Source organism: Nelumbo nucifera, chromosome 1 (assembly GCF_055504915.1).
Source record: "Nelumbo nucifera cultivar China Antique chromosome 1, China Antique-T2T, whole genome shotgun sequence".
Taxonomy (NCBI): Eukaryota; Viridiplantae; Streptophyta; class Magnoliopsida; order Proteales; family Nelumbonaceae; genus Nelumbo; species Nelumbo nucifera.
This window is the reverse complement of record NC_142649.1, coordinates 19,563,449-19,577,225: the sequence shown is the minus strand read 5'-3', so window position 1 is coordinate 19,577,225 and position 13,777 is coordinate 19,563,449. Positions and strand designations below refer to the sequence as shown.

The following is a 13,777-nucleotide window of genomic DNA, read 5'->3' as shown; positions in this document are numbered from 1 at the left end:
GGCGGTCGATTCTGGGGAGGGGGAAGCAGTCTTTTGGACAGGCTCTGTTCAGGTCGGTGTAGTTGACGCACATGCGCCACTTGTCATTAGCCTTCTTTACCAGAACGGGGTTGGCTACCCAGCTCGGGTAATGGACTTCTCTTATGAAGTCAGCTGCGAGGAGCTTCGCGACCTCCTCGTCGACTGCTTTAAATCGCTCCAGGGCTAGGTTGCGTTTCTTCTGTCTAACGGGCCTAACTATAGGATCAGTATTGAGCTTGTGAGTTATGAGATTAGGGTCTATGACGGGCATCTCTGTCGTGGACCATGCAAAAACATCTAAGTTTTGAAGTAGGAAACTTACTAGTTTGGATCCCAAGGGTTCCTGGACTGAAACACCGATCTGAAGCGCCCGAGCTGGATCGTCTGCTGAAGTCGGAATAGAAATTGTTTCTTTCGTGGGTGCAGCTCATTCTTTGCTCCGTAGGTCACATCAGTTCGAGGTTGTCGGCCACCTTGGTCTTTCCCTTGAGGGTGGCGACATAGCACTTGCGAGACTCAAGCCGGTGACCCCGCTCTACCCCCACTGCAAAGTCTGTAGGGAACTTCATCGCCAAATGATAAGTGGAGACCACTGCCCGTAGGACATGGGTGATCGGCCGGCCTATTATGGCGTTGTACGAGGAGGGGGTCATGACCACTAAGAAGTCATGGTTGAGTCTTACTACATTGGGCCATATGCCAACTTCCACAGGTACTGTTATTTTCCCGAGGGGCCTGACTTCTTCCCCGCTGAAGCCTACCAAGGGAGTGTTCGCAGGCCTCAAGTCACTTCCCTGCAGCTGAAGCTGGTCGAATGCGGCTTTGAAGAGGATATTCGCCGAGCTACTCGAGTCAACGAGGATGCGCCTGACCTTGAAATCATTGATCCTTACTTTTATGACAAGCGCGTCGTCGTGGGAGTAGTGAACCCCGCGCGCATCGTCCTCCGTGAAGAAGATCGGTTCCTCTGTCTTCGGCCATTTTGGAGGATTTTGTTCTTCCCTAGCAGCTTCGCGAGCTGACATCCGAGCTGTCGCCGAGGTACAGCCTACGACGATCGAACCTCCAACTATCATGTGGGTGGTGCCTCGTACTGGCCTCTCTTCCGGGGGCTGCCTCTGTGACTACTCTGTCGGCCTACTACTGGGCTCGGGAGCATCCTTACATTGTTCACCTTGCCGACCAGCCTTATTATTATTATTACTGTTATTCTGTACAAAATTCCTTAGATATCCGCGATGAATGTGTTCTTCTATCTCGTCGTAGAGATTCTTATAGTTCTCGATACTATGATTGTGGTATCTGTGAAAGCTACAATATAAGTTTTTATTCCTTTCATTAGGATTCCCCCTCAGGCGGGGTGGCCACTTCACGTACGGGGCATCCTTGATTGCCATCAGGATTTTGGCCCGCTTAGCGTTCAGTGGGGTATAGTCAGTTCGGTCCACTACAGGGGGTCAGAACGGCTGACCCAGCTTTGCCCCCCGAGCTACGTCCTTCTTTTGGCTGTCTCCTTGGCTAAAAAGTTCTCCTTCTCTCTTTCTCTTCTCGGGCGCGCCCTTTAAATTTCAAAATCTAAATTTGAAATTAAAATTCAAATTTAAAAAATAAAAAGAAGAAAAAGAGGGTTAAAACAAAATAAAATGAATTCAATGGCTGGAGTTTGTGGAATGAGAAACTACTTCCAACCTGAGCCACAAATTGATTGGAACCATGTCCTTGCATATCGTCAACTAAGTGGCCCATACCCAACCTTGTCATTCTATCCATTATGTTCCATCTGTGCAAGCCCGGCCCATGTCAACCAGTCATTCCAAACCAAGTACATGCGGCCAACAGATTTTTCCAACCCAATGCTAATACATTCTTTCACTCATATAACCCTGGGTGGGAAAATCATCCCAACTTCTACAAGGCCCAAGTCCAAGAAACCCCCTTGCCAGATGTGCACTCCCAATGGTCTGAAGCCCAGACTCATTGGGTGTACAATGATTATCCTAGGACTCAACTGGTTCAACCATGTCAAACCTACACATAATCCTAACAGTATCATCATCCATCTAACTCCATGGCCCAGCAATTTCAGAGGCCACAAGTACAGAATCAATTCCATCAGATGTACCCTAGGAATTAACCGGCTCAAGCTTATCAGGCTCATGCACAATCTCTTCAAGCCTGTACAGTCGATGACCAAGTTGATCTCTTCTTCCGTGGCTATGAACCTATCTGCGAGCTTAAGGAATTCAATTATGGTCGTCGGCTGGTTGACGACCATGTGCCACTTGAATTCCTTGTGCGTCACGCCCTTCTTGGCTGTTGCAAGGCGCAGTGCGGGGTCCAGGCGCGATATCTGCATGCATGTATCATTGAACTGCTTGATATAGCCCTGGATGGACTCTCCCTCTCTCTGGGCTATGTTGAGAAGGCTTTCCTTAGTTCGCGGGCACCGTTTGTTGGTCACGAAGTGAGACGTGAAGGTTTGCGTGAACTGTGCCCAACTTCTTATCAATCTGGGTGCAAGGTTTCGATACCATGTGCGGGTCACTCCTCTGAAAGTGGTGGATAAAGCCACGCACAGACAAGACTCATTGGCCCTCGCCAGGTGCATTTGTGACTGGAAAGCGTCTACATGATCATTCAGGTCGAACGACCCGTCATATTTATCGAGAGGGGGGAGCTTGAAGTCCTTGGGCATTGGAACAGCCAGGAGCTCGGGAAACAGGGGATATGGAACAGAAAGGAGGGGTGCTTTTACCTCACCCGAGCTTACCTCTTCCCTACCTTTGAGTTCAGGCAAGTTGTGGGTAGTAGTTCGGCGAGCTCGGTGGCGGCATCTTTGCTTCTTGGCAGGCTCCGCGTTGGTGTTGCTCACCTCCGTACTGTCAGGAATAGTATGCGCAGGAAACAACTCGGGCTGCTGGTGATGGCTCCGGACAGAGGGGTTCTGCTTAGAGTCTGCAGCTAGGATCTCGAACTAGTTCTCTAGAAGTGGGGCTTCAAACTTTGATTGCTGGGGTGACGTAGACCTTGCGAGCTGGGGTCCTCCCGACCTGACTGCCCGTGGTGAGACCGGAGTGGCTGGTCTTTTCTTTCTGCTGCAAGAGGATGCTTGGCTCTTAGGGGGGTTCTGGGAAGCCTCTTCTTGGCGAGAAGGGCCTTCATCCTAGCAGTGAGACCTAGCTTGTCGTGAGGCTGGGTGCTGAGGAGGGAGCTAGGGCTAAGGCTGAGGCAGTTGAGGGAACTACTGCTAATAGTGATACTGAGAGCCGTGATGCAGCACATGTTGCTAGTAGAGTTGGTGTTGCTGAAGTTGCTGCACTTGAGCTTGCATTGCCCGCGTGCACTACATCAAATCATTGAGTTGGTTTTGGCTGGTCGCCAGAGGGACAACAGTTGGTTCAGCGAAGGTTGTCTCAATAGAGGGGGGAAGGGGAACACTCACAGGCACCACTGCTCGTGGCACATTCAGGCTAGGGACTCCATCCACCGAGAGGGGAATGGTGAACTGCCCAATGCAGACCACGGGGACCTGGGGTTGTTCCCTGGCGATGTCCATCTCCACGCTGCGTCCGGCATTGCTTGAAGAAGCCACGGGTGCTGTCTTAGAAAGTAGTTGCAAAAACTAAGGGGAGGCTTTTTGAAGTCGTTTCCACAGACGGCGCCAAATGATGGTGCGCGATCCGGTCACACCTAACTGGCAGCTGCGTGGCTCCTGGATGGTACCTGAGATGGAGAAGATGAGGAATCCCCGGGGGGCTTGCCTGGCGGGAACACTCTGACGCTTAAGTTAGAGCTCTGTGAAAGATGCAAAGAGTGTGGAAGGGGCTAAGAGTGCAGATAGTGTGAGTATCCGAAGATTACCTTTGTCCTTTGAGATTGGGCTACTTATAACAGAACTCTATCGAATCAGGCCCACCTGCCTCTGACAGGGCAAGTATAACCGCCACTGTCGTCCTGCTGCAGCCGTTACAACCAGGGCTGACGTGGCACACGCAGGGCCATCGTTGCAGGGTACGTACCTGTCAGATGTAAGACACCTTCCAAATGTGGCGAGCACAACATTGTCTGACGAGAGACGTGGCAGCAGTCTCCAGGTTTGTCAGGTACGGTGGTCGGGCAAGAGACCTTCCTGTGATATGCCGAATTGCTCTTCCGCGAGCTACCCTATACCGAGCTACCCTACAAGTGGCGAGCTGCCTGTGGCAAGCTACACCGAGTTGTCTGGCCCGAGGTGTCTCTACCTCGGGGTATCTAGAGGCGGATCGGGGTGTTCCTGTTTGAGAGTGGCCTAAAATCCACTGGGAGGAGCTCGATCATTAGAAAAGGTCAGGGGGCCCCGAGCTCGGAGGTAGCTCGGAGTGCCTCAGCCTTGGGAGGAAGGTGCAAGCCAAGCGGCTCTCAGCGAGTAGCCTAACCCGTCGAGTTGCTGGACTAAACTCGATGAGCCCTTCCCACCGAGTTGCGGCTACACTTGTTGTGTTGTCACGCTGAGTCACCGCTTGATCAAGGTCATACCCACGTGTACCCGTGCTATGAGGTCGGGCCAAATCACCCTTCATCAATATATATATATATATATATATATATTATTTTAACTTGCAACTATTTGACAATTGTGATTCTTTTGTAGCATCTAACTAATATGGCAACAACAAAGAGAGTATATTTGATAGAAAAACTCCTTCTCAAACCGATCATTTTGCACTCCTTAGAAGATTTCCTTGGCGAGCTTTCACTTCCATTTAATTCCAACTAAACAAAAACTTGTGATCTCTTATCTAGTTTTTCGTCAAGCATTACTTATCTCCTTTCTTAGTTTATCAACTATGATGTAGCCATCTTTACCATGCTAAAATTCGATACCATCGGGAGGTTCTTAAAACATTATATTGTGCAATTTTTTTTTTTTTTGCAATTTCTACATTTTTATAAAATTTTTGCAAATTTTTTGCTATTTTAATGCATTTTTGGTATTTTTGTATTTTTCTGATTTTTTTCAAAGTTTCTGCAATTTTTTGTATTTTTCTGCATAATGTTTGCATTTTTTTGCAAAATTTCTGTAATTTCTGCATTTTCTGCCAAATTTCTTTATTTCCTGCAATTTTCAGGTATTTTAATGCATTTTCTGCATCTTTGGTACTTGTCTACAACTTTTTCTGAATTTTCTGCAAATTTTCAAAACATTTTCTGATATTTTCATGCATTTTCTGTATTTTCGGGATTTTTCTACAAAATTTCTGCAGTTTTTTTATTTTCTCCAATTTCTTCAAAATTTCTACATTTATTTGCAATTTTCTAGTATTTTAATGCATTTTCTTCATTTTTCTGAATTTTTTTGCAAAATTTTGCATTTTTTACATTTTCTGTAAATTTCTTGTATTTTTCTACATAATTTCTGCATTTTTTTATTTGTTCTGAAATTTTCTGGTATTCCATGCATATTCTGTAATTTTATGGTACATTCTGCATTTTTCTAATTTTTTTTGCAAAATTTCTGCATTTGTTTTGCATTTTTGCAATTTTCTGTTATTTTCTGCAATTTTCTGGTATTCTCATGCACTTTATGCATATTTTGGTATTTTTTGCATCTTTCTTAACTTCTCTACAAATTTTTTGCATTTTTTTGGTTATTTTTCTGCTTGTCCGCAAGTTTTCTGGTATTTTCATGCATTGTCTACAATTTTTTGGTATTTTCTTCCGTTTTTTAAATTTTTATGGTATTTTCTTGTGACAATCACAAGAGTGGGACGATTCTCTTAAAATTGTTTTAGATATACAGATTGACTCAGCCAGTATCTATCATGTGACAGTAGGGATGGCAATTTTCCCCATTTCCCCGATCCCCGTGGGGATCTGCCCCGAATGGGGCGGGGATGGGGAAATTTTCATCCCCGTTAGTGGGTACAAGGAGAGCACTCCCTGCCCCGTAGGGACCCCGATCCTCGCCTGTGGGATCCCCACTAATATATATGTATATATGTATGCATAAGTTATATATGTATATATGCACACATATATCTACATATTAATATTTTTAAAAAATATGGTTGAATATTTTCTAATGGGACTATAAATTTTAATTATTTTATTTTTATTTCTTTTAAATAAAATAAAAAACAAAAAAGAAATTGTTAACATTATAAAAAATCACGGGGAATGGGGATCCCCACAGGGACGGGGATGGGGGTAACCTTGTCCCCATTAGTGGGGATGGGGGCAGGTACGGGGATGGGGATTTTTGTGGGGATGGGGATGGGGAGAGGTTCCCCGCCCCATTGTCATTCCTATGTGGCAGTCACGAGAGCAGGACGGTTCTCTTAAAATTGTTTTTGGATATACGAGTTGACCCAATCGGTATTTGTCACATGATAGTCACGAGAATGAGACGACTATCTTACAATTGTTTTTTCAAGTATACGGGTCTACCCAAGTCTGTCACATGGTAGTCTTGAGAGTGACAATTCTCTCAAAAAGTGTTTTTTTTTTTAGTATATGAGTTGACTCGACCCATTTTTGTAATGTGGCATCCTTGAGAGAGATGATTCTCTTAAAAAAGTTATCTTTGGGTATACGCGTTGGCCTGACCTGTTTCTATCGCGTGGCATCCTTGAGAGAGGTAATTCTCTTAAAAATATTATTTTTTCGAGTATACAGATTGACCCGACCCATTTATGTCGTGTGACATCCTTGAGAGATGATTCTTTTAAAAATGTTATTTTCAAGTATACAGGTTAACCGGATTCATATCTGTCACATAACAATCTTGAGAGAAATCATCCTCTTAAAAATATTATTTTCAAGTATACGGTAGGGACGATCATGGACCGGGCTTTGCCCTTATGATAAGGGCTATGGTTTAGGCCAGGCCCGGGGTTCTGAGCCTGAAACATAAGCCCTAGCCAAGGTTTACATAGGCCCACACTGGGTCGGGCTTGATTATGGGCCAATGTCTTTCATATATAAAACATTACATACCTATAGTATTTTATATTAAATGACATAACAAGCATATAAACTTTTATTTTCATATATTATATAATATAAAATATTACATATAATATAAATTATACATGTCATGTTATAACATTTATATATAAAATATATAATATAATGTTAAATAACATATATACATATGTATACATTATACACAATGTGTAAGTTTAAATATATGCAGGCTGGGCTTGAAGTATTAAGCCCAAGCCTGGTCCTACAATTTGCGAACTTGATGTGAGCCTGGGCCTAAACCGGGTCTGAACACAAAACCCAAGCCCAAGCCCAAAATTTCCGAAGCGGGACGGGCCAAGCTGAAATGATCACCCCTAGTATATGGCTTTGATCCAACTTGTTTCTGCATTTATAAGTGAGGATAGGTGAGTCAATATGATGACGGTGGATAAGAGTGAATATGAATGAGTCATGTGGGTCAATATGAGTGAATTCTAATAACCCATTAACAATGATTGATTATGGGTTAGCAGGTCAATATATGTGGGTATTCAACCCACCCATTTGCCACACCTACACGTATTATAAAAAATAAAAAAATAATAAAAAAAAAATCGTTGCCAAAGAACGATTTTCCTAGACGAATATTGCACTGCATTTAAGGATGAAATGAAGGGAGAAAAAAGGGGCTTTTAGTTTACACTTAAGAGAATGCGTTAGTTTCCTATTTGTATATGATGAAATGATTTTATAGTCAAAATTCAGGGTATCCCCTCTTGAAGAAAAATAAGAAAATAAGAAACAAAAACAAAAGAAAGGAATTGATGGGGTAAAATAGAAGAGCAGCAACTGACAATAATACATGGACTAGGTAGGATACAGAATACAACCATCATAAATTAAAATTGGGACCAAGCAACGCTAACAAAAGAATATCCAATCTCCAGCTTGGCAGTCTTCGAGCTCTGCTGTAAAAACGACTGGTCCTTAATTGCTTAATCAATGGCATATGTGATCATCTCTTGCTGTGTGGGCCGCCACAAGGTCTTTTGGACACAAAGCAATCCTTCCTTATCCTGTGAGTATTTCAAGCGGATGTCCCACTGCAGAGATCTCGCCATGTTCTCCAACTCGACAATGGTCTCAATATTGTCACGTACAATCAGCTTTCCTTCTGGCCGCAGTATTCTATCAACCTCTGCAACCACTGCCACTAAGGTGCACCTGCAGAACATAGATTATGAAATTAACAGATGCCACCATGAGCAACTGGAATTATGGAATTTCCCTTTGTTGAGAAGCTTAACGCTTGAAAAGAACAAAAGTGGTAGGAAAATAACCTCTTTTTGGCCTTGGAGAAGAGATGATCAGCATGGACAAGGTCATAAGATCTAGGATATGTGCTGAATGATTCACACCAATCATGGTACATCCCGAACAGACCCCGTTCATAAATGATGGGAAGTGTGTCAGGTGAATCTATGGTGACCACATTCATAACCCACACGTTCAGGTCTCTAAGTGCTGCAGCAAAACTGCAAAGAAAGACGTGGAAAAGCAGAATTGGTATACTGTATACAGATAAGGGAATGGAAGCCAAACTACAAGTTTTCAACTGCAAGGAATGAAATAACTAGAAAGAATGGTAATTATTTTTGTTGATAGGATGCAACTTTTAAGGTCATTTTGCTTACCCTCCATAAATTGATCTCATGTCCATAACATTTCTGACAGAAGACCAGTTGATGCTCATCCCTTTCAGATAAGACTTGGTTACAACACGCTTCCAGTGCTCATAGTCCACTTTGAAATCTTCAGGTGCTGGCTTTCCATAGACACCAGTCTGAGAACTTTTCAGCCAATAAGGTGGTTTCTCAAGTCTTTCTGGCCACTGTTCTGGCCATTTAGAACCACGCACTAACAAATCAACTGGCACTCTGTGCATACATGTCTGCAATGGCACATTCCTATGCATATACACATGCAAAAATATAAAGACCATAATAAAAGGATATATTACTATGTAGAGAATAGAGAAATTAACACGTAAAATCCACTTGGGTAAAGGTAAATGTACCAAGCTGCATCTGCATCATCAGATTCTTGGCACAGTGGAGGCTCATTCTGTGGTCTTGTCTCATAGCAAGTGTTAGTAGAAGGCTTCCTATATATTGCAACACCAACTTTATTCAACTTGTCCTTTTTAATTGTAACCAAATCCCAGCACATCGATTTCGTCAGTTCAGACATAGCTGGCCATAAATATCCAAGAAAGAGCACAGCTGTTAGGCCAATTCATTTACTCACCACGCGAAACACAGAGAATGGGTCAAAGAAAGTAGTCTATGGTCTACCTTTCCAGATCCCAACATCTTCCTCCGTTTTTTGGTAAACTGGAGTAGCCGACCACACAAAGTAACCACCAGGCCGCAAAACACGGTTCAGCTCTAAGAGAAGCTTACCACCTGCATATTTTTTCTTGCCATCATTGTCTCAAACAGAATAGAATGTCTAAACTGAAAACCAAGCTATCAGATTAAAGGGTTGCAAAATAGAAAATACCTTCAATGTGCCAGGGTACCCTACAGCGTGCACAGTGCACAACATCAAACACCTTACTAGGAAAAGGTAGCCTTTTGGTGCCCATCACAGCTGAAATGGCAGGGATACCCCTTTCCAAGGCAAACTGCACTTGTGCTTCATGTTCATCCTTAGGAGCAAATGACATGGTAAGGACATCTTTATCAAAGAGATATCCTCCAAAGCTGGCTACTCCACACCCAACATCCAATACCACACGTGTGTGTTTTCCCCATGCTATGCCAGAGACAGACTGCAGTGGCAGTTATACATATACATGTTATGCAAAAATAAGAAAAAGAAAAAGAAGACATCAACCAAAAATCCAGCAACCAACAGTTTATTGGGTGTTCAGGATGTGCACATTGTTGGAAATGGTAGAGAAAGAACTCTACCAAATGAAAACATGTGATGCACAGTCGCACAGACAGATAAGAAAGGAATGACAGAAAACTACCAAACAACAGTGCTGTACTTCAGAATGATAAGGACATATTATGAAGACCTAAACATGCTGTTATGAACATTTCCTTGATAGAAAAGGATATTTCAGAATAGTAGCATAATGTACAGCAATAGTAACGAGGGTGCTACACTTACCTCCTGAATGAAATCGATGTAATGAGGAGCGCCAAACTTAAACTGAGTTCCACCACCAGGAAAAGTAAGATACTCGCCAGAAACTTTCACCCAGTTTTGGTGCCCCTTTACCTCTGCAAGCTTGGTGTGAGGAACATTGTAGTACCAGATCTGAAAGAGACTCAAAATTAAGTATTGCCTAGTTAGAGTAATGCTTATGAAGAAGATTACTTCAACAGAATTATGTGTATAGTTGGTATACCTTTTCCCTGCTTTTAGGCCACTTAATTGAGCTCCTGTATCCTTCAGGTAGAGGAACAAGGCAGGTAGGGGCTTCCTCAGGGCAGTGCCTTTCTCGATGTTCATAGTGTTTGGTACTTCGAAGCTTTCTAATAGCTAGCAAATTGTCAAGACAAGGGATATAATCTGGACCAGCAGTTACATTACAAAGCTTCCAGCCGTACCCCTTCTGGTCTGTGGACTTTTGTGATTCCTTCTCATTTTTTGACTCCAGAGCTTGAGTTGAAAACGCCCCATTTTGAGTGGTGGTCTCATTAAGAATTTCGGACTGTGATCCAGCAGGAAATACCTCATTGAAGACCTGGCCATCCTTGTCATTCACATCTGAGCTTTGGTCCTTCTCTTTCTCTTGATCTTGCACCACTTTCTCCTCTATCTTACCATCCACTTTGTCCTCTTGCTTTGTTTCACCTGAGTTCTCCTCCGATTCTGACCTCTTCTCACTCTCATTCAATTCTGGATTCTTCTCACCCGAGCTGGCCTCAGATTCTGTCTGTTCCACAGAATTTGTTTCACCACCTTCTATCTTTGTTTCTCCTCCTGAATTTGGCTCTCCATTTTCCTCCTTTGACTCCTCAACATCCGCCTTCTCATCCCCATCCTTTTCCTTCTCAATTTTGGAGTCCTCTTCAGTCTTCTTATCCTCGTCCTTTTCCTTCTCAGTTTTGGAATCCTCTTCAGTCTTCTTATCTTCATCCCTTTCCTTCTCACTTTTGGAATCCTCTTCAGTCTTCTTATCCTCATCCTTTTCCTTCTCAGTATTGGAATCCTCTTCAATCTTCTTGTTCTCACTCTCCTCAGATTTCTCTTCCTGCTTTTGCTCAATATTAATTGTTTGCTCAGGTGGGTTTTGATTATCCTGACCATCAGTTTTGCTTTCATCCTGAAGATTGTTGGCACTGTTGTCTCTTTTCACTGAATCTTCAGGTAAATCACCAGGGCTATCTTCAAATTGCGCAGAACTCTCGGTAACTTGTTTCACTTCATTGTTGGTTTCTGAAGAAGACATGTCTATATTTTGAACAGGAACTACATTTGATGATGCCATCATCCAAACACCAACCAAGCAAAGAGCAACAAATGCAACAAGGGTCACTGTTGAACAGTAGGTAGATGATGACCGCCTACTGTCCACTCTGGCATTTTTTCCAAATGCCATTTTCCTACATATATGATAAGAATCCCCTGAAACTCAATACCTGGAGGCAGAGCAAAAACAGAAAATTAAACACCACACCAAAGATAAGTACACCATCTCTATAGCATACCAATATAACAGATCTAATAAAATATAGAAATCAGGTAATATTACATTCCAACAGCTGTTCTAATATCAAAATAGATACATGAGAGGGGATAGGAATCTATACTGTGAGACGAAATCATTATATAACTAGATCAACAAGAACTAGATAGTTATACAAAATAATAAATAAGCACTGAAACAAAACTGCAGGAACAAAAACGTAGAAGAACATCTTCCAACCGCAATGGAAAAACAAACAAAAAAAAAATCGAAGCTTTAAATCGTTTAAGGAGGCAGAAAAACAGAAACATGGATCAATTGAAAATCCAAAGAGTACAGAAAGGACGAATCACGGAAATTTTATATGTGCCCAAACAAAATACGAAGAACATAGTACAAGATAACAAAAAATGGCATAAAATTGCACAAGAATACTAAATATCCAAGTTGATTGACAATGCGAAAAACTCGAACTTTCGCGTTTCAAAATAAGATATTCGAAACAGGAAGCCAGCTCGATCACATCAAATCACTCCGGATCTACACCAAATCCCGCAAGAATACACGCAGAGCAAAACATTTAAACACGAAATTTATCAAAAATCCATACTAACATAAAGCAAAACAGATTAGACACTTCCTTCAGCTAAAAGAAATGAAATTAGAACAGAAAGCGAATCGAACAAACCGAAATACACTAGTCACTAGATCCGTATCAAATCCCTTGAAACTATAACATTTCAACATCTTCATGGAACAAGGAAAAAACAAAATCTTAACATCTCCAGTCGAGGAGCGAGAAACCAAACAGGAAAACCCCAAAGCAACACTAAGAATCAATCTCACCCAGATCTTACAGAACAAAACATGAATTTAGAAAACATTGCATTGCAATATCTGCTGACCTAACTCTGAAAATCAAGTACCTTATTTTGCTGAAGAAAAATCGTCAGAAACCCGAAAAAGAACTTCGTTCTACGCCTTCTCCTTCAGCAAAGAGAGGAGGACGTTCAGACGTTGTGCCCTGTCGAGAGAAACACAAGCTGGAAAAGCGACAGTAGATATAGCATATAGGAATGTCGACGAGATTGGCTTTATTTTTTTATTTTATTTTTTAGCTTTCCATTTTTCTCCGACAGAGAGAGAGAGAGATGTGACCGCCACAAGGAGGCCGTGATCTCAGTGAACTGAAGGGAAGAATCAATACACGAATTCAACAAGCAGACAAGATATCGTAACATCTGTGAAACACCGAAATCCCAAGGGCTTTGGTAAAACAGAGAAGCAATTCTAACATGTATCTACGTATTTCAACGATGTGAAAAGATTCCAAATAACTTAGACTCGTTTGTTTTGACGGTGGGACCTGGTTGACCGGCAGATATCAAACCACTCTTCAGACAAAATTTGAACCCACCATTACAGGGTCCCACTCTGGTCTCCGAAAGGAAAGAACAAGAACGGCACTTGAGATGGATGTTGTGATCAAGGATGGAGATTTGTGCCACGTGGATATCACTTGTAGATCTTTTATCATTGCAAGATGTGATAATATTCTTTTTTTCAAGTTGAAGACTTGAAGTCATTGATTGAAGCCTACAAAAGCGAGTACTCGAAGCATCGTAAGTTCGTAATCAGGCTGTAATCAATCAACGACTTGTGGGCCCAAGCGTACGAAGTCTCATTCGCCATCTGACGTCGATGGTTGGCTGATGTGAAAACATTTTCATGGATCGTTGCTACAAGATATCATGATTCTGACATTGCTCCCCAATGGTTATTTTCGTCATTTAGAGTGCCACTTGCCGGCCAAAGCGCTGTTCTGGTAGAATACGAACAAGCACGGACAACCGAAGGACGGGAGCGGTCTTTCCCGTAAGCCGTAAGCATAGAATTTTGACAATTTTACCTGAGACGTGTAGTGGATAGCGCGTTCTAGTTCAGTATGGGTGCCAGACAACGACGGAGTGTGGGGCCCACGCAGTGAGGTGCAAATTCTTGGACATTGTTGATCTCTAGTGGCCGTTCGATGCTCTGAAAGTATGATGCCGTACTGAAAAACTTACGTGTTTGATGCACAGTATCAGTTTTGCAAAGAGTGGATAT

The 13,777-nt window shown here is 42.5% G+C and overlaps 1 protein-coding gene across 1 annotated transcript; it reads right to left on the bottom strand.

Annotated features, from left to right (window-relative positions):
• Positions 1-7,662: 7,662 nt before the first annotated feature.
• Positions 7,663-12,876, bottom strand: LOC104612092 (putative methyltransferase PMT26). Its single transcript, XM_010279408.3, has 9 exons — positions 12,598-12,876; positions 10,388-11,624; positions 10,147-10,296; positions 9,529-9,799; positions 9,321-9,431; positions 9,044-9,218; positions 8,661-8,933; positions 8,307-8,501; positions 7,663-8,190 (listed from the first exon to the last, which is right to left on the bottom strand). Exons 2-9 carry the CDS (start codon positions 11,582-11,584, stop codon positions 7,962-7,964), a joined length of 2,601 nt encoding a protein of 866 aa, XP_010277710.2. The 5' UTR covers positions 11,585-11,624; positions 12,598-12,876; the 3' UTR covers positions 7,663-7,961.
• Between the last annotated feature and the right edge of the window lie 901 nt (positions 12,877-13,777).